Source organism: Ipomoea nil, unplaced genomic scaffold (genome assembly GCF_001879475.1).
Source record: "Ipomoea nil cultivar Tokyo-kokei standard unplaced genomic scaffold, Asagao_1.1 scaffold0642, whole genome shotgun sequence".
In the NCBI taxonomy this organism is placed as follows: Eukaryota; Viridiplantae; Streptophyta; class Magnoliopsida; order Solanales; family Convolvulaceae; genus Ipomoea; species Ipomoea nil.
This window is the reverse complement of record NW_017617070.1, coordinates 6,706,899-6,726,702: the sequence shown is the minus strand read 5'-3', so window position 1 is coordinate 6,726,702 and position 19,804 is coordinate 6,706,899. Positions and strand designations below refer to the sequence as shown.

Genomic DNA, 19,804 nt, shown 5'->3' with positions numbered 1-19,804 from the left:
GCCTTTCAACGTGGGCAAGTATTGAGAAGTCAAAATGCTCTTATTTAAGGAGCATTAGCTTAATGGATTCTTATTTTAGTTTTTTTTTTTTTTTCCAGAAAACACTTTTCTTTTTAATGTTCGACTACACAGCAAAAAATTATCTAAAAGAAAATTTATATTATTATTATTATGTAATTATGTAATAATGTAATAATAAAATAAAATTGGAACAAAAATAATATTTAATAATATAATAAATAATAATAAAAAAAAAAACTATATACAAAATAGAATTAAAGTTTTTTTTTTTTTTTTTAAAAAAAAAAGACAAAGGGGAGCCCGTTATTTGATCCCACATCGAAAATGTTTGGAAAGAGGGGCTCTTGAGCTCCTCTTCATAATTCCAGACATAATTGCTTGCCCATCAATGTGGACAAGTATTGAGAAGTCAAAATGCTCTTATATAAAAAGCCTTAATGACTTCTTATTTTAAATCATCATCAATAGTACATGTATATTTTTAAAAATAGTAAAGGCAAAATTAAAAATGGAACGGAAATTAAAAATGAAACGAAAATATTTCAATAATAATATTTTACATCATCACATAAAAATGGAACGAAAATTTGGTACAGATATCATTACATCTATATTCTAATGGACTAATTGTCTGAAGTATAATTGACTGAAAATGAATTTAATATTACTAATTGACTAAAAATATAAAAGGAAATGAATATTAATAATTGACTGCAAATAAAAAATATCCATAATTGACTAAAATAAAAAAAAAGAAATGGTCAGATCATTGCATTTTAATTAAAAATGGAACGAAAATTAAAAATTGGACGAAAATATTTCAATAATAATATTATACATCATTAATAGTAAATGCATATTTTAAACAATAGTAAAGGTAAATTAAAAATGGAACGGGAATATTTCAATAATAATATCTACATCATCAATTAAAAATGGAACGAAAATTAGGTAAAAATATCACTGCATTTGATATTCTAATTGATTGAAAATAAAAAAAGAATAGTTGGCTGAAAATGAATCTGATATTACTAATTGACTGAAAATATAAAAGGATCACTAATTCAGTGATATTCTACCATTATATATTTTCACTCGAGTAACCCGTCGTGATCGACTTAAGGTGTTAGCTCTAGACGATGATGGACAAGATTGTTTTGCCAATATCAATGTTGTCTACATAGAAGTTTCAATAATGTGTAAATATACTCGGTGATATTATGTTTTTTTTTAAATGAAAAAATTGCTATATATCTAGACAACAAATATATCTTCCATACAAATGAATTATGATAGCAATTCATTCCTATAACTGAGTTGTTAGAAAATGAGCACATTTGCCTAATTTATGAAAATACTAAACAATGATAAATAAAATCTTCAAAGTTATTGCACCGCATGCGTACATCTAGACATTAGCTATTAATTTGAGCAATTATTTGCAGAAATTCAAACAATGAAAACATCAAAATACATAAACGATCCAAATCATATCTTTAATATCGATTCAAATATTCTTAATATATTACAACAAATCCATTACGTGCATCACACGGGTAAAAATACTAGTAAGTGTATATATCAAGATTTTGTGTGTGAATAATAATCCAGAGTAGAGAATAAGAATGCACATATAGTATTTTCCTTATTGAAATACAGGACAACCTTGAACTACAATGCCAGGGGCAGTAGGGCAGCTAGCCAAAGGGCAATGATCATCCAACTCCAAACCCCACCACTTTGGTCCATTGATACCACCACCCTGCAAAGTAAAATAGCAAAGAATTGCCATGAATGCCACCCCTACATCCAACCCAGCCGATAATATGTAGTTGTGCCTAGCCCACCACCCCTTGTGTTTCCTATACACATACAAATTGAAATACAACCCCACTGCAAACCAACACACATAGTTCACAGATTTCACAATTGGTATTCCCCCTGCCCCAGATATCAAAATCGGCATGTTGATCAAACTGACCCATCTCTTCTCTGGGTACTTTCGCCCCAGATACCAGACCGGTATGGGTGCGAGGAGCCCAACGAGGAAGAAGTAGTTGGCAGCCTGGTATACCCCGAGGTTACCAAACATCCGTCTTGGGCCCACCACTCCCCATATGATCGATGCGTTGTAGAAAACATCATCCCCCGGGCATGTCCATTGGCTTCCCTCGGGTAGCTTTGATGGGTTGCAGATGTTTTCCACCGTTGTCAAGAGCCACCAACCGGTGCCAAAATACACACAGCACGATATTAGTGTTCCCACTAGCTGGACCATGAACATAGACCTTGGAGGGATTTTCATGTACTGGCCTAGCTTGAAATCTGATAAGAACATAAGAGATTGCGAGAGGCTACTGGTACCGTACATCTTGAAAGTCACACTAGCTAAAGGCCTCCCAGGATACATGTATCCAATGATCAGCTCTGCAATTACATTCAGCCCTGCTTGCTGCACAATCAAGATTTTACAACAAGTTTATTGCACACTATATAACAAACTGAAGCATGTGATTCTGCATATATATTTATATATTATATGCTCAACAGATAGCGTTGTGTTACCTGATTAGTGGTTGCTACTATCACTCCGACAGGAAGGGTGAAGATTAAAGACAGTAACACTGCTAACAATACACCCCAGAAAGGTAGCTGCAGTTGTCCCCCGAACCCTTGGCAAGCTACCAGCGCCACTCCAACAACGATTACTAAGAGAAAGTAGAACCACCATTGAGGCACAGGTTTATAGTTTTTCCTCATCAACCTTGTATGGATGTCGCTAAACTTGTCCTGCACGGACACCTTTGTTTGCTCCCAGATTGTTCTGCAAATCCATTATTTATATATATTGAGATATAGTTGAGCAAAGGTTAAGGAAGGGAGAAGTTTAACACCAAGTGGCTAAGGAATAGCTAGGCAGAAGTCTGAAGGGGCAAGTCCAACACATTATCTCTCAAAAATATGGTAGGTATAAGAAAATAATGATGCGCATTTGCCCTACTAGCTATTGTTGGGCATAGGTGAAGGTTCAAGTCCAGCTAGAGTAATTGTTAGGCGGAGGCCTGAAAGGCTAAATCTAGCATCCTCCTCTTGAAAATGTGGTGGGTATAAGGAAATAAAGTTGTACGCTTGCTACTAGCTATTGTTGGGCTGAGGCTAGTGAATGGTCAAATATAGCACCAGGTGGCTAGGAGATTGTTGGATGGAGGCCAGAAGGGCCAAGTCCAACACCTTACCTCTCGAAAATATTATGATATAAGGAAAAAAGTTGTGCCTTTGCTAGAAACTATAGCACCCGAACCAATAAATTAAAAGAAATGGAGGGGATTAAAATACCTACCTGCCATAGAAGAGTGCAACGTGGGAGACGGTTGCCGCCAGGGTTGCAAAGCTGAGACCATAAGTATGCACAAAAGTTGTGCTCAAATAAATGTTGCTGTAACTATCATACCCTTGCTGGTCAAATTCAAAGGTTTTCTTATTCAACACCCTAGAAATGTTGTACACATGTCCATTGGAATCAAAAACATGAGACGAGAAGAGAGGGAACTTCTTAGCATCAAACAAGTTAGTCCAATACCAAATTGGTATGGCTATGTAAGCAACCAATATGTAACCAATCAACATGTTGATGATGGCGAAGCCCGGGGTGGCGAGTGGACTGCCTTGGAAGGCAGCCACGGTTGCCCAATCGAGGGCAAACGAGCCAATGCCGAGGCCTTTTAAGCCTGATCCTAGCTGTTGCGCAGTTATAGAGTCTTTCCATATCCAACACAAGAGTGATAAGGCAGTTATGGATGGGAAAAGGTAGTTGGGGACAACATAGTAGGCGAAGCTGCAGACAAGAACTATTATGAAGAATTGCAGCCTTGTTAGGCCTCCTTTTGGCCTGGTCTCAACGTCATGTAACGCTCTAAAGAGGGAGACTTGAACAAGATTTGAAGGCCACCACATGTAGGGCGAATCAATGAGAAATTTTTTGAAGATGCCAGCCAACCCATATCCAAGCATCTATATAACAAATCCACAACGTACTACTTCAGCATAAGCGTTTGACAAATTAAATTATAGAAAAGATTAAAAATTTATTCGGGGGAAATTAAGTTGATAATGTGAAAATAAAGAATGTTGTGCGTCGTATAACCACTGGCATAAAAGCGAATTTGTCACTATCAGTGCAGGCTCATAACAATCCCTGTCTCCCTGCACCCGGAGCAGGGATCGAAACTTATACCGTATATACTCACTAATAAAGGGACCATAAAGAGATTAGACAAGTTTTCTTTGATGTCTGAACTGATGTAGTATAAGCCACATATTATCATAATGTGTAATGCTAGAGAGTGGAGACCCTTAGGGGCTGTTTACTAAAATGGAAAAATGGATGATTTTCTGGAAATTAAAAATAGAGAATTGGAGTAGTGAATATTATAATAGATCTGGTCACTCACTAATGAATGGAAGCCACATCATGAGGGAAATATTAAAAGTGAAATTTAAGAAGGGAATAAAGCATTTTCCTATTATAATAGATCTGGTCACTCACCAACTTGTAGTGAATATTAAAACAAGACTAAATCAGTAGAATATTTGAGAACCACAAAAATTCCATTGGCTTAGCTTTTGCATTTTCCCAACAAAATCAACCAAAGAACATAGTCTATCATAGATAAATACCTGAGTGCTGAATGTCAACAACAATGCTGCAAGGGGATGAATATCGCGGTGGTAAAACGCTTTCATCATGGTGATGATAGTCACTGCATAAGAAAAATTGGAACCCGAACTGGCAAATATTGTGATGAGTACGTGTTCTTTCATGTTAAAAGGCCCTGGATTCAAAGAAAAGGACCATTTTGTGCCTGGAATTTGGACCACTTTTGTAGGCAGATATGCTGCCATGAGCTTCCCCATGGGCAGCACAACAATCTGAGCAGGGACAGACGATACATAAATCGCATTTTGGCGATAACCAAAGAATTGATTGAGGAATGCCAAAATGACACAAGACGTCACACCCAAAACCCATGTCCGAAATGTCACACAAGGCATAGTTGGGTCGTCTGTGATTGGCACTGTGAGCCGCACTTCCTCGATTGGGGAATCATTTATTTCATCTGCACATAATTATAATTCCTGGTGTCAGTGACTTATTCGACCACTATTAGCGGATTGACTTGGTTAAACAATCGTGTTTGATTAATTAGCGTTTTGTAACATCTTATTACTCCAAAATGCTAAAATTCAAAAAGTTGATCAAAGTAACTTTTTCGATCCGTTTTTGTATGTAATCAGCTATTAGCTAACAGCTAATTTACCAAACACTTTTCTAAAATCAGCTAATGCTATTAACTAGTAAACCCACTAACTCAATCAGCTAACAGCTATTTACCAAACACTCCTAATGTTACAAGTTGGACTCGACCTATTGGCCTTCTTGGTTTGAGTGGGTGCAACCTTGATTTACCTACTTATGATCTTTTGCCGACTAGGGTCACAAGGCGATCAAGGTTTTCCCATTACACACCCTCGTGCTATATCTGCGGGTTTCCCTCGTCACCCAAAACAAAACAAAAAAAACAAAAAAAAAAACAAAAAAAAAAAGAGGAGAAATGGAGGTTTACCAGCAGAGGATTGAACAGCAGATATCCCAGTATTCTCCATTTATGTAACAACCTTGACAAGCTAGTTGTTGAAAGAGGACACTATATATCATATCATGGCCCGGGGGTTGAAGCGAATCCGTTAACGTTTGTGTCCCTGAGATTCCAATTACGCACTCTTTCTCTTGTTTTAATTTGAATGCAGACCAGCCAATTCTTGGAACGAAAGAGAGAGTATATATAAAGTTGGTGAAGTAAAAGTTACAAGGGTGACAAGGAGGTCTTGCCTGACATAGCTAACATTAAACAGAAAAAGACAATTCAATTATCAAACTCAATTTGTATATATTATTTACACAACTATATATATACGTTCCAATATATTTGACTATTATTGTATCTTTATGCAAAGACAAATATATTACTCCGTACTTTGTTAAATTTTGAAAAAAATTACACTTTTAGTCCTTAAGTTATAGAATAATTGTAGGATTCATCATTGTTAATCCTGTTCACTTCAAATTTTGTCTTTTTTTTCCGTTGTGCTCACTCTTGTCCCCATACTATAACAAATGACAAAATTTGTAACGTCAGTTATAGTTTTCATGGCCCTTTTTTGGATTTTTGAGGCACCGTTCTTATAAATAAATGATGCCCTACCAAAAGTATTAACAAAATCTTTAAAACAAAATCATAAGAATCCTACTAACATACTATCTACAAAGTCCAAACAAACAAAAAATAAAATAAAATAAAAACATTTTGAAATTACTTGTTGATCGTGCTCACTTCAAATTTCGTCATTTTTTTTAACAAGTCGGGCTCACTTCTTGTCCTCAAACTATAGAAAATGACAAAATTTGCAACGTCAGTTATAGTTTCGGAAAGAGAAATGAACACAATTAAGTAATTATCATGTAGCTGGAATATAATTTTGACATAGCTAACCTTATTAAACAGAAAATGACAATTCAATTAACAAACTGAATTTGTATTATTTACACAACTGTAAAGATCGATCTTTATTATGTAAAACCAAATATATTGCTTTGTTACATTTTTATTTAAAATAATATTATTTTTATCAAATGATCAAATGTTTACAAATTAGCAATGTAAAATAAAAGCATACAAACAAACGAAATACCTATATTGCTCCAAATCGCATGGACGTACTCTAGAAAACTAGCTAAATCATAATTAAGAGAGGGCAAAAACTTGCATTGTGTGAGATCAAGTTGTAGACAACTGAGTGAGATGTTCAATAAATATAAACTTTATAAGTATCACAATTTTAATTATAAGTATTATAATATTTATCATTAATAACAATTAATTTTACTCTAAATAGTATCACGATTTCACATAAAAGTATTACAATATCTATCATAAGTAACGATTTATTTTTTATTAAAATTGGCATTAAACTTTTTTACAATAAGAATTACTTTCATAAGCAACATTTTACATATAAATAATACAATATTTACTTTAAAATTACACTTTATAAATATCACCATTTTAGTTATAAGTATTATAATATTTATCATTACTAGTAATTCACCCGCGCGATGCACGGGAAAAAAATTTATGTTATTATAAATATAAATAAAATAAAATAAAATAAAAATATTTTAAATTGTTTAATATAATAATATTTTTGAGCTTCCATTGGTCAAGTATTTATTATTTTTATAGAATACAAAATTATAATTAAAATTTTGTATGGTTAATATAATCTCTAATTATATACATATTCAAATAAACTTATAGAGAGAATTTACATAATTACATTGATTTATTCTTAATTGTATTTCATCTATATTATAATTTTCACAATACGAATAATAACTAAGATAATTAAATTTAGAAAGCAAATTTCAAATTTTGTATAAGTAAATTTAAACTCTAATTGAACACATTTTTTTATATGATTATATAATATATTCTTTATGCACATGGCATTCCATAAACTCAAATGTCATTTTATAAGTCCAAGACCACTTTTTGTGGAGATAATTCAAATGTATTTTTTTTTCTTTTAAAAGTCCTAAGTTTAGACATCCAGAAAAACATTAAAGACCCATACGATATATACATTTATATATATTTAAATTTTTATTTATGGCTTAAATGATTTTTTTTTTTATTCTGAAGTCCAATAATTGACCCATGGCCCGCAACATTTTCTTTCTTCATCCCTTCTCGCTTATGCCATTTCTTTGAAGCATTTGAGATGGAGAAAAATTATATTTAGAGGTTTGCATTAATTGCACTGTTTCAGATATTGAATAGGCTTTCATCGAAAATTTAATTAATATTGTAGTCCCAAGAACCATCATAAATAACAAAAGCATATCAAATAGACTTTCATTGTAAAGCCAGAGATTTATCTAATATTGCATCGTTTCATATTTTTTATTAATCGGGAATCGGAATCCTTAATCCTAACATCATAACATTTAATAACTCCATTAATTCAATAAATGTAATCCTTTGTTATGGCGAGAAAAAAAACAAACTATTTTATTTTTCAAATGTTGTGTGTGTGTGTGTGTGTGTTTTTTATAGTAAAAGATGTTGTGGCTATTTTATATTTATAGCTAGTAATAATAATAATATTGGTTATTAATTGTAACATTAATTACTTCCCAACCATATAGCTTTATTATATGTAAGATGATGGTTTTATCGGGACCGGGTACGGTCTACCATAAACTGGGTCCAGGAAATACAGCACTGGATAAAAGAACGATACTTTATTACGGGGGGCGTGAGGCCCAATTGATATCGTACAAAGCCCAATAACACCGGTCTAAAATGGGAGCCCAAAGAATAAATAACTAAATAATCAAAGGGCTATAGAATAAAACAGCTCAATAATGTTACCTAGCAGACTCGAACCCAGACATAGGAGGGAGAAAACTAGATCACTGGACCAGGAGTGTAGATGGTGTCTAAGAGATGCCTTTACCTGAGCCAGACACCCCCCCCCCCCCCTTTATACTATTGGCGGATGATCCTGCATCCTCCACGTGTACGGCATCCTAGGAATGTCGCCCTTTATCCGACACGCGTCCCACATCGTCATGTCATGCGACTGCCTCAACCCTCTATCCACTCATCAAGCGCCACATACCCAAGACCTTCCACCCATTCCGCGAATAAAACGGCGAGACAGACACACCAAAAAATGGCAGAGCTAATGGGAACGGGCGCGCGCTGTCGTGTCCCTGTGGCGACAGGCGCACGCTGTCGCGCCCCCGCACCACCCAGACCGCCCAGGTGGCGGCACAACTAGCCGCCACCTAGGGCGCTCGAGCACGCCACCGAGGCGTTGGGGGCGTGACCGACCCCCGACGGGCGCCTCGGCCTCGGGCTGCCAGTGCCCCCCCCCCCCCCCCCCAGCGCGCCGGCACCCCTCCTATGCCCCTCGCGCCGCCTCCTTCCGCCCTGCACCATCAGTTCCTCTACGTTGCACTCATGTCCCCTAGGCTTGTCTTGCATCACCTTGCCTCCTATCTTGCAGACAAATTATGCTGTGAGCACGTGCCCACCATGCACATGGTGCGCACGAATCTATATCCATAACTTCTATACTGTAGATCCATAATTTCTAGAATCTCGGTGAGCTAAAATTTATACTTTAGATTCCAATTGTTGAACCATGTTTTCACAAATCAGTGCAATATAGAAATTATGGATCTACTGTATTTAAATTATGGATCCTACAATTTTAGAAATTATGAATCTAAAGTATAAATTTTAGCTCACCGAAAGTCTAGAAATTATGGATTTACAGTATAGAAATTATGAATATAGATTCGTGCGCACCATGCAAGGTGGGCACGTGCTCACAGCATAACGATTGTATCTTGCACCCCTCTCTTTGGGCCTGGACCCATCAAATTAAAAAACACAGGCCCAGTATCTCATAACCCCATCATAAGTCCCCCACTTCTTCTAGTTATTAGGTAAAAATAACTAGAAGTATAGAAATAAGCCCATCGAGACATTTCCTGTCCTGCATCCACCAGGAGTCTCTAGTGGCTCTCCTTCTTCCACGGGCAATGGCCCGCACTTTCGGATCTCCCTTTGGATCCGTCGTCCTATTTCCAAGAGGTTAGACGGTGCCGGGGTGCGACCTCTCGGCCCTATCTGAGAAATTCAACGGCTGAAAAAATTGTTGTAGCCGTGAGGCTCCTTTGTTTTTTTTTTTTTTAATTTTATTTTTTAACCGAGAGGGCGAGGATCGTATTGCCCTTCCCTTATTATTGTTGGCTTGGCAGTTGGGTATGCGGCTGCGGTACCCTTCTCGTCCTTGATCGGTCGTCATGTATTCTTCCTCCTGCCAAATAAAGCGTCCTACCTTGGCGTGGCCTCGCATTCTAATTGCTTCTTCCGTATCCCTACTGTAAGCATTGAAAATTTAAATAATATCGTTGGACCGTGGTGGATAATTGATCATTAAATTAATTACTTTAATTAGGTTAATTGGATTAATATTTATTTTAATTGGGTTAATTAAATGACCCATTAAATAATTAATTAGTTCAATTACTTAATTAAATGTAATTGGATGTTGGATCGTTCGGCCCGAGATGATGAAATATTTAATCGAGTTGGACCAGGCTGCTTGGATAAATTGGGTTGCCAAATTAGCGGGCTTGACTTGGTCTTGGCCCACTAAAATTATATGTGGGTTATATAATTTTGAGGAATTTGAATATTTGATATTATTTGGAAATTTAATGAAATCATGAACCTGGACACAATGGTGTCCCGATACGTTCCTTAATTTAATTAAAGAAATTAAATTAAATAAGGAATTAAGAGTTGGTTGGAGATTTTCTCTCACCCTCACCACTATAAATAGTGGTTTCATTTTCAAAGAATGGGAGCTCTGGAAATCTACATATCGAAGCTCTGCCGAAATCTCTCCAGGATATCGTCTGGAACACGCCCGCAGTTGTACTGCGTATACTGCGCTGAGGAACACGCCACTTGAACACCGGAAGCCCTTCTTTGAAGATCAAGCTGCATATTAGCCCTTCACTGAGGAACAAGCTACTAACTCCGGAGGCCCTTCAGCAAGGAATTACTCCAATTCGGCACACTCCCGAATTCAGCATACTTCCAGTTCGGCATACTCCCGAACTTGGCATACTTCCAGTTCAACATACTTTGAACTCGGCACACTTCCAATTCGGCATATTCCGGATTCGGCATACTTCCAACAAAGAACTACTTCAAGTTCAGCATACTCTGAACTCGGCACACTTCCAATTTGGCATATTCCAAATTTGGACACTTCCAATAGGCATACTTGTAGTAGAGAATCAGAGGACTTCTCATATACAGAGATTGTACCCATTCCCGTTTGATATATACTTGATACTACTTGTAACCGATACTTTGAATTTTGAATATATACAATTCAAGTTTTTCGCGTTTACATATTTTGGCACGCCCAGTGGGACAGCTCTGCCTCTCATCTCTCTACTACTATATCTCTACCTGCGCATCAAATGGCATCGAACAATCCCATGTTCAGGAGGACCTATGCCCAAGCTACCAAGTCCAAGTCTACGCTCGTAGCTAGCTCTGGCACTACCCAGAAAACGCAAGGTCCACTGACAAGGAACCGCGCAAAGGATTTGGGGGTCCAAGTGCCTGAACCTCAGTCCATGGCACGACGGGTGGTTCGAAGGCTCGACAAGGCCCCTGCTGCCTCAAAGGCAATTGCTTTTGCTGGAAGTCCACCCTCTCCCAAGGGAGCTACCGATGGTGGTAGTCCAACTTCTATGCAAGGGAATGCTAGTAGCGGGAGCACTTCCCCCGTAACTCCGCCACATCCATTATGGAAGGCTGCACCTGAGTGGTCGCATGTCTACAATGTCATGCCTGCCATGGCGACAAACACGGAGTCTGTGGAGGAGCAATTAGCTAGAATTGCTAAGTCTCTGGAAGGAATGGCTGTCACTCTCCAAAATCAAGAGAAACGGCTTAACACCCTCGATAATAGGGTAGGAAGTATCATGGAGGAGCAAGGAAGCCGAGCTCCAGGAAAGCAACCTGAAGGGCAAGAAGAGGTTGGTCAGCAATCACCACTACCTCATGTTAGCCATGTAGTAGGAGAAGCTGCTTCCCACTTACCTGCAACTGAGAAAACTATTCCAGTTACCGAAGGCATGATACCGGTGGATCAGTTGAAGGACTACATAATAGGGGCCATCAAAGGCAAGTTGGATGGAGGCCAACCTTCATATTCCTATGCTAAGCCCTACACACAAAGAATTGAGGAGTTGAAAATGCCCTACAGCTATCAACCTCCTAAGTTCCAGCAATTCGATGGCAAGGGAAACCCTCGACAACACATTGCCCACTTTGTGGAAACATGCAATGATGCAGGGACTTATGGCGATCTGTTGGTAAAGCAGTTTGTCCGTTCATTAAAGGGAACTGCGTTTCATTGGTACACTGACATTGCGCCCGGCTGCATTGATAGCTGGCATGATATGGAACGTGAGTTCTTAACTCGTTTCTATAGCACAAGGAGAACGGTCAGCTTCTTGGAACTCACCACTACTCGCCAATGGAAGGGTGAACGCGCTGGTACCTACATCGAAAGGTGGAGGGAACTATGCCTCAATTGCAAAGAAAGAATATCCCAAAGTTCTGCAATTGAGATGTGCATCCAAGGAATGCACTTTGAACTCTCCTATATCCTACAAGGGATTAAGCCAAAGTCCTTTGAGGAGTTATCCAGTCGTGCTCACGACATGGAATTGAGCATCGAAGCCAGCGGAGGGCTCAACATATTGAACTTGCCTAGCTCCTCCAATGCACCTGGAAAACAAGAAGTTAAAAAGTGGAACAAACCTTTTCCAAAGCAGGAGAAGAAAGAAGTGATGAATGTGAAGGCTACTCCCATGACAATCTTCATTAAGGCAACTGAAAGGCCTGGGTCAAGATCATTTTCTGGCCCGTCAAGGGGTGGTAGAAGGCCGACAATTGAAGAAAGGCATGAGAAGACTTATCCTTTCATGGATTCCGATGTATCTCCCATGTTTGATGAGCTACTTAAACTTAGGCTCATTGAGTTGCCTGAAATGAAACGTCCCGAGGAAGCTTCAAGGGTGGATGATCCACACTATTGCAAGTATCATCGTCTTCTTGGTCATCCGATTGAGAAGTGTTTTATCTTCAAGGATAAAGTCATGGCACTGGCCAGGGATGGGAAAATTGAGCTTGCCGATGCCAAAGCGAGCTCAAATCAAATCTCGATTACACCCGGACGGTTCGCTCCGCTGTGTACTGAAAAGGAAGATGGGAAACAACGGAAGCGTCCACTCCCCTTCATTGTTAAGCACGCTGTCGGTCAAAGTTCAGAACCGCAACGAAATGATAACGCATCCGAAGGTAAATGGGTGATTGTCACTCATAGAAAGAAGAAATTCGAGCCTGTGAAGCATCAAAAGCACATAGTGAAAAGTTGGGTTGAGAAAACCTCAAAAAGTACTCATGCCCGCAAATCAAAGACGAAGGGGCATGTCAAGCAACCACGAGCACCAGTTTCTTTGGCTCAATATATGCCAAAAGGATTTGATCTTCAAGGGGCAGGCACTTCTAGCTCCTGCCTAAATACAAATGACAAGCCAGAAGATGGAGGTGAATGTTCATCTCCTAAACACATCGAGGATGAGGAAGTGTTAATGCATAAGGCTACTTCCTACTCCACGGAAATTACCTTCAAGGATGAAGACTTGTTACTTGGAGGCACGCCACACAATCGCCCATTGTTTGTTGAAGGCTACACCCGTGGGCAAAAACTCAAAAGAATTATGGTTGATCAAGGCTCAGCTGTCAACATCCTATCCCTCTGAGCTGTGAAGGACCTTGGTATATCTACAGATGAGCTTGCCCAAAGTCGTCTAATGATACAAGGCTTCAACCAGGGAGGGCAAAGAGCAATCGGCATCATCAGACTTGACTTAAGAATTGGGAGCCTAAGTTCAGGTGTCCTCTGCCATGTCATAGATGCAAGGACATCATATAACTTGTTACTTGGAAGGCCATGGATACATGAAAATGGGGTGGTACCCTCGTCTTGGCATCAGTGCCTCATGTTTGAAAAGAACGGCGTAGTTGAAAAGGTTGTCGCCGATGAAAGCCCTTTCACAGAGGCTGAGTCTTATTTTGCAGACGCAAAGTTCTACATTAAAAGGCAAGTTATTGTTGAAGATATTGAGGAAAGCCATGACGATCCACCTTCCCAATCAAAGTCAAAGGGAAAACAAGTTGTAGGGGGAGATCAGCATAACACGAAACTCATCTTCCCGCTTGCAAGGATTGATACACTCAAGACAAATGCAGCAAAATTATCTGAAGATAAAGGTGGTGATAAAGTGGGCCAAACATTCCCCGCCAAGCGTACTGAGGGTTTCGACCCTAACGCTTATAAGCTTCTAGCCAAGGCTGGCTATAACCCCAACGAGCCACAGAAGTTGGGAAAGCTTATCCCAAAAGCCGGTGGTAAAGGCAAAGCAAATCACCAAGAACCTCAAACGCGCAAAGGGTTGGGCTATGTTCCCCCTAAACCAGTGCGAATTCTTATAAACAGGGCTGCAAGTAATTGTATCTCCGCGGAGGGAAGCGAGTATGACCCAAACCTCACTCCTACCAATGATAATGGGCAAGACAAAAAGAAGTCAGTCTTCGACCGAATCGGTAAGGCGGACTCTCGACGCTCAGTCTTTGATAGACTGGGGTCAAGTCCTAAAGCCCTAAAGAGAAAGTCAATGCATGATCGACTTGGAGCTGTTCAAGTTATTAAAGACAGTGCCAATGTTCCTGCTGAAGTGGAACCTCCAAAAAGGCTCAGAAGCATGATTCCTTCTCGTATGAGACGAGAAACATATATTCATGTTACATGCGGTGAAGTATTGAAAGTCCAACCGAAGACCATTGTACACACTCGTGTACATAAAGAAGAAAATGAGGAAAGCGTAGGCTCAAGTGATGACGTACTACCAACTACTCAGGAAGAGGTGGCATCGTCGTTCCATATCACGTTATGTGATGAAACCCCGATTGAGGGGGAAGATGCAGAAGATGCACCCCATGAGTTAGAAGAAGGGGTACGAGCCGCGATGGACGAATTAAAAGAAGTTGATCTGGGAACGCCTGAAAATCCTCGTCCTATCTTCATTAGCGCACTCCTATCCGATGAAGATGAAGAAATCTATGTCACATTGCTGAAAGAATATATTGATGTCTTTGCATGGACATACAAGGAGATGCCAGGGTTAGACCCAAAGGTAGCTGTGCACCGCTTAGCAGTGAAGAAAGGGTGTCGCCCGGTCAAGCAAGCTCAACGACGCTTCCGCCCTGAGCTCATTCCCTCGATTGAAACAGAAGTTAATAAGCTTATTGAGGCTGGCTTCATTCGTGAAGTTAAATATCCAACCTGGATATCCAGTATTGTGCCTGTGCGCAAGAAGAATGGCCAGATCCGCGTCTGCGTAGATTTTCGGGACCTCAATGTGGCATGCCCGAAAGATGACTTCCCGCTTCCTATCACGGAGTTAATGATAGATGCCGTGACTGGGCATGAGATCCTGTCATTCATGGATGGCTCCTCCGGCTACAATCAAATTCACATGGCGCCGGAAGATGAAGACTTAACTGCATTCCGAACGCCGAAAGGCATCTACTGTTACAAAGTAATGCCCTTTGGTTTGAAAAATGCAGGTGCTACATACCAAAGAGCTATGCAGACAATATTTGATGATATGCTCCATAAAATGGTCGAATGCTACGTAGACGACCTGGTTGTGAAGTCGAAATTGCGCACAAATCACTTGGTGCATTTAAGGCAAGTCTTCGACCGCCTACGAAAGTTTCAACTGAAAATGAACCCCCTGAAATGTGCTTTTGGGGTTGCTGCTGGAAAGTTCCTCGGGTTTACTGTTCGACACAGGGGCATCGAGATTGAACAAGCAAAGATTGACGCCATAATGAAGATGCCTAAGCCGAGAAACCTTCATGAGCTTAAAAGCTTACAAGGGAAGTTGGCTTACATCCGAAGGTTCATATCAAACCTAGCAGGAAGATGTCAACCTTTTAGTCGGTTGATGAAAAAGGGCATCTCATTCATATGGGATGAGGCATGCAAGAACGCATTTGAGAGTATCAAGTCATACTTGATGCAGCCGCCTGTGCTAACTGCTCCTGTTCATGGCCGCCCGCTGATCCTTTATATTTCCGCCCAAGACAGTTCTGTGGGAGCCTTGCTTGCTCAGGAAAATGACAAGGGGAAGGAGAATGCTCTCTACTATCTTAGTAGAATGATGACCCCGAACGAGTTAAAGTACTCCCCGATTGAAAAGCTATGTTTAGCATTGGTATTCGCCATCAAAAAACTTAAGCACTACTTCGAGGCTCATACCATCCGGCTTGTTTCCAAAGCGAACCCAGTGAAATATGTTATGGCGAAGGTCGTTCTCTCCGACCGCCTCGCAAGGTGGTACTTATTGTTTCAACAGTTTGAAATTATATATGTGCCGCAAAAGTCTGTCAAGGGGCAAGCCTTGGCCGATTTCCTCGCAGATCACCCAATACCGGCTGAATGGGAGTTGTCTGACGATTTGCCTGATGAAGATGTGCTTATCATTGAAGTCCTACCCCCATGGAAGATGTACTTTGATGGAGCTTCGCATAGAGAAGGGGCAGGTGCTGGGGTTGTCTTCGTCACTCCAGAAGGCGAGGTGTTGCCGTATTCATTCACCTTGACCGAGCAATGTTCAAACAACGTTGCTGGGTATCAAGCATTGATACTTGGGCTCGAAATAGCGGCTGACATGAAGCAACTAAGAATTAACATTTATGGAGATTCAAAGTTGATCATAAACCAAGTATTGGGTCTATATGAAGTGAAAAAGGCGGAGTTAGTCCCATATAACAACTATGCAAAGATACTCATGCAATGGTTAGGGGACGTCACAATTGAACATGTACCGAGGAAAGAAAACAAGCAGGCTGACGCCTTAGCCGCATTGGCTTCAACTATTGCTCATCCTGCAGCCCGAATACAAGTATGTCAAAGGTGGGTGGTTCCACCAATCTTTAATGAAGACGGCTCAGTTGATGAAACTGTTGAACTCCCTACTGCCTCAGTTTATGATATAGGCAAAGACGACTGGAGGCAACCGTTAATTGACTACCTCACTGATCAAAAGTTACCTGAAGATCCCCGCAAAAGGGTGGATATAAAGCGCCGAACTCCTTGCTTCATCTACTATAAAGAAACATTGTATCGTCGTTCCTTTGATGGAATATTTCTCCGATGTCTAGGGGAAGAGGAAGCTTTACAAGCTATGCAAGAAGCTCATTCTGGGGTTTGCGGTGCACATCAATCCGGTCCCAAGTTGCATTTCCACATTAAGCGAATGGGATATTATTGGCCTACAATGGTAAAGGATTGCATAGACTATGCCCGAAGGTGCCAAGCTTGTCAATATCATGCAAACTTTATTCATCAGCCACCAGAACCTCTACACCCAACAGTTGCATCTTGGCCATTTGATGCTTGGGGACTTGATGTGGTTGGCCCAATTACGCCTAAGTCATTCGCAGGGCATGCCTACATACTAGCTGCCACTGATTACTTTTCAAAGTGGGCGGAAGCCGTGGCATTGAAGGAGGTGAAGAAAGAAAATGTTGCAGACTTTCTCCGTGTCCACATCGTCTATCGATTTGGTATCCCGTGATATATCTTAACAGATAACGGGAAGCCCTTTGACAACAAGTTGATGGACAAGATCTGCAAGCTTTTTGACTTTAAGCAGCGAAACTCATCAGCTTACTATGCAGCTGCAAATGGGCTTGCTGAAGCTTTTAACAAAACCCTATGCAATTTGTTGAAGAAAGTGGTCTCAAAATCGAAAAGGGACTGGCACGACAGAATGGAAGAAGCTTTGTGGGCGTATAGAACCACATATCGCACACCTACTCAAAGCACTCCATATTCTTTGGTGTATGGTGTGGAAGCGGTCTTGCCTCTAGAGCGCCAAATACCTTCCTTAAGGTTGGCTATACAGGAGGGTCTTACTGACGAAGAGAATGCTAAGCTACGCTTGGCTGAGTTAGAAGCCTTGGATGAAAAACGTCTGCAAGCGCAACAAAGCTTGGAGTGCTATCAAGCTCGTACGTCTAGAGCTTTTAACAAAAGGGTAAGGACCCGTTCCTTTCAAATTGGGGACAAGGTCCTAGCTGTTCGCAGGCCCATCATTGTCACGAGAAAAACCGGCCACAAGTTCACTTCAAGGTGGGATGGTCCCTACGTGATTCTAGAAGTTTACACCGGTGGGGCTTACAAGCTGATTAGTGAAGATGGTTTGAAGATCGGTCCAATCAATGGAAGGTTCCTAAAGCTTTACCACCCTTAAAACTTGGGGTGTCAACACAAGTCGTAGAAATATGATGGACGACTCATCCACCAAGAATGCAGCACGTGGATAAACTGCTAATGCATCTCGCTTTGTCTATGGGTGGGCTCAAATCATAGACGCTCCTGGCCCGCATGAGTCTAAACTGTGAACGGCTCTACTTTGTAAAAAAAAAAAAAAAATCATTTGAACTACGTTTGACTTGATCTCCTTGATAGGAATACGTAGGCGGCTTAGAATCAAATTATCTAAGTTCAGTCAAAACAAAAACAAATCCAATTCATGTTGCAAGAGTGGTTTATCAAGACAATCATTTGACAAGTTAAAGCAAAGATGTACGAGTAATTGCTAAAAGACAAGTACACAAATGAGAAGCATTCAATTATCAAGAGTTGAGGAAAGAAACAACAACATTCTTGCAACCAAAAAGAAAAAACGACTAAAGGAGAAATAACATCAGTCGATGAAAAACCTAAAGCTAAGCATGTCATCTTTACATGCCTCCAAGCTTCTCTTGGCCTCATTCAAGCTCTCCCCATCTCCTGGAGTCAATAGAGTCAACCCTTGGATGAGAGAGACTTCTACCTTGGCCTTTGAGACTGAATTCTCAATAGCCTCAGAAGCGATAGAAGTGTCATAATCACAGCCATAGGGGCAAACCCTTCATGAAATTTTAAAGGGAAGAAGCTACAGGATACTCCTTGGCACGAGTCGAAACTGCCTCATATCTTTTCGATACTCCTTGGCATGAAGACAAAATTAACTCATAATGGCCTCCAAAAGGTCCTAATACATACTGAGTAAGGCCTCAGTTTGTTCCCTTGATGAAATTAAATTCATTCTTAAAGCAAGGATACTAGTTACAAGAATTGAAGCTTCACCTACAAGTATCCGTCCCCCAAAAGTTGAGAGCATGTCCGGATATTGCACATGATGTAAGCTGGATTGCAGAGTCCATGTCTTTAGGGGCTCAAATTGAAAAAGGTGCGATTCTCCACTCAAAGTCAAGTCAAGCCGTGCTTAGAATGTTTACCATCTAAAGGCTAAGACTCGAAGAAAATTGCCATAAGAATGTTTAAAGAAACTCTCATGTCACAATATGTACACAGGGCAACCCATATAATATGTATTATATATATACACATACCACGTGTCTATATCATATATTATATGTGTGTGTACATATATTATATGGTAAAGAAATTATACACCCACAACTTATATAATGCGAGCATGGGTTATATATTATATACCTTAACATACCAGTGGCCCACGTACATATTATATGCATGCATGCATCGCTACATAATAAAGTGGTGATTTGAAAAGTGCAAAAATGGAAGCAACATGCAAAGCTAATACATGCCATGCACATATACATTATATGTGTGATTCACACAAGCAAAAATTGGTGAATTATATATATATATATATATATATATATATATATATATATATATATATATTATATGTGTGCCTACCTACACTGAAGAGAAGGCAAACACATGTAAATGGATTGGCATCTACGTGCAGAGTAGGTACATAGCAGATGCAACATAATCCATGAATCATACATATATATATATATATATATATGCATATATTATACGTATATATATGTAATTCGCACAGCGCAAACCACGTAGAGCTTGTGCGTTATATATATGTATTATATGATATGTATATTTGCGCAGTTGGTGAGGCGAAAAGCGCATGAGGATGGACTACACG

General features: G+C 39.8%; 1 protein-coding gene across 1 annotated transcript; it reads right to left on the bottom strand.

Annotated features, from left to right (window-relative positions):
• Positions 1-1,655: 1,655 nt before the first annotated feature.
• On the bottom strand, positions 1,656-5,685 carry LOC109174492 (oligopeptide transporter 5-like). The gene is made up of 5 exons (XM_019323726.1): positions 5,646-5,685; positions 4,699-5,138; positions 3,362-4,032; positions 2,587-2,845; positions 1,656-2,473 (listed from the first exon to the last, which is right to left on the bottom strand). The coding sequence occupies exons 1-5, from the start codon at positions 5,683-5,685 to the stop codon at positions 1,667-1,669; spliced, it is 2,217 nt and encodes a 738-aa protein (XP_019179271.1). The 3' UTR covers positions 1,656-1,666.
• Positions 5,686-19,804: the final 14,119 nt, after the last annotated feature.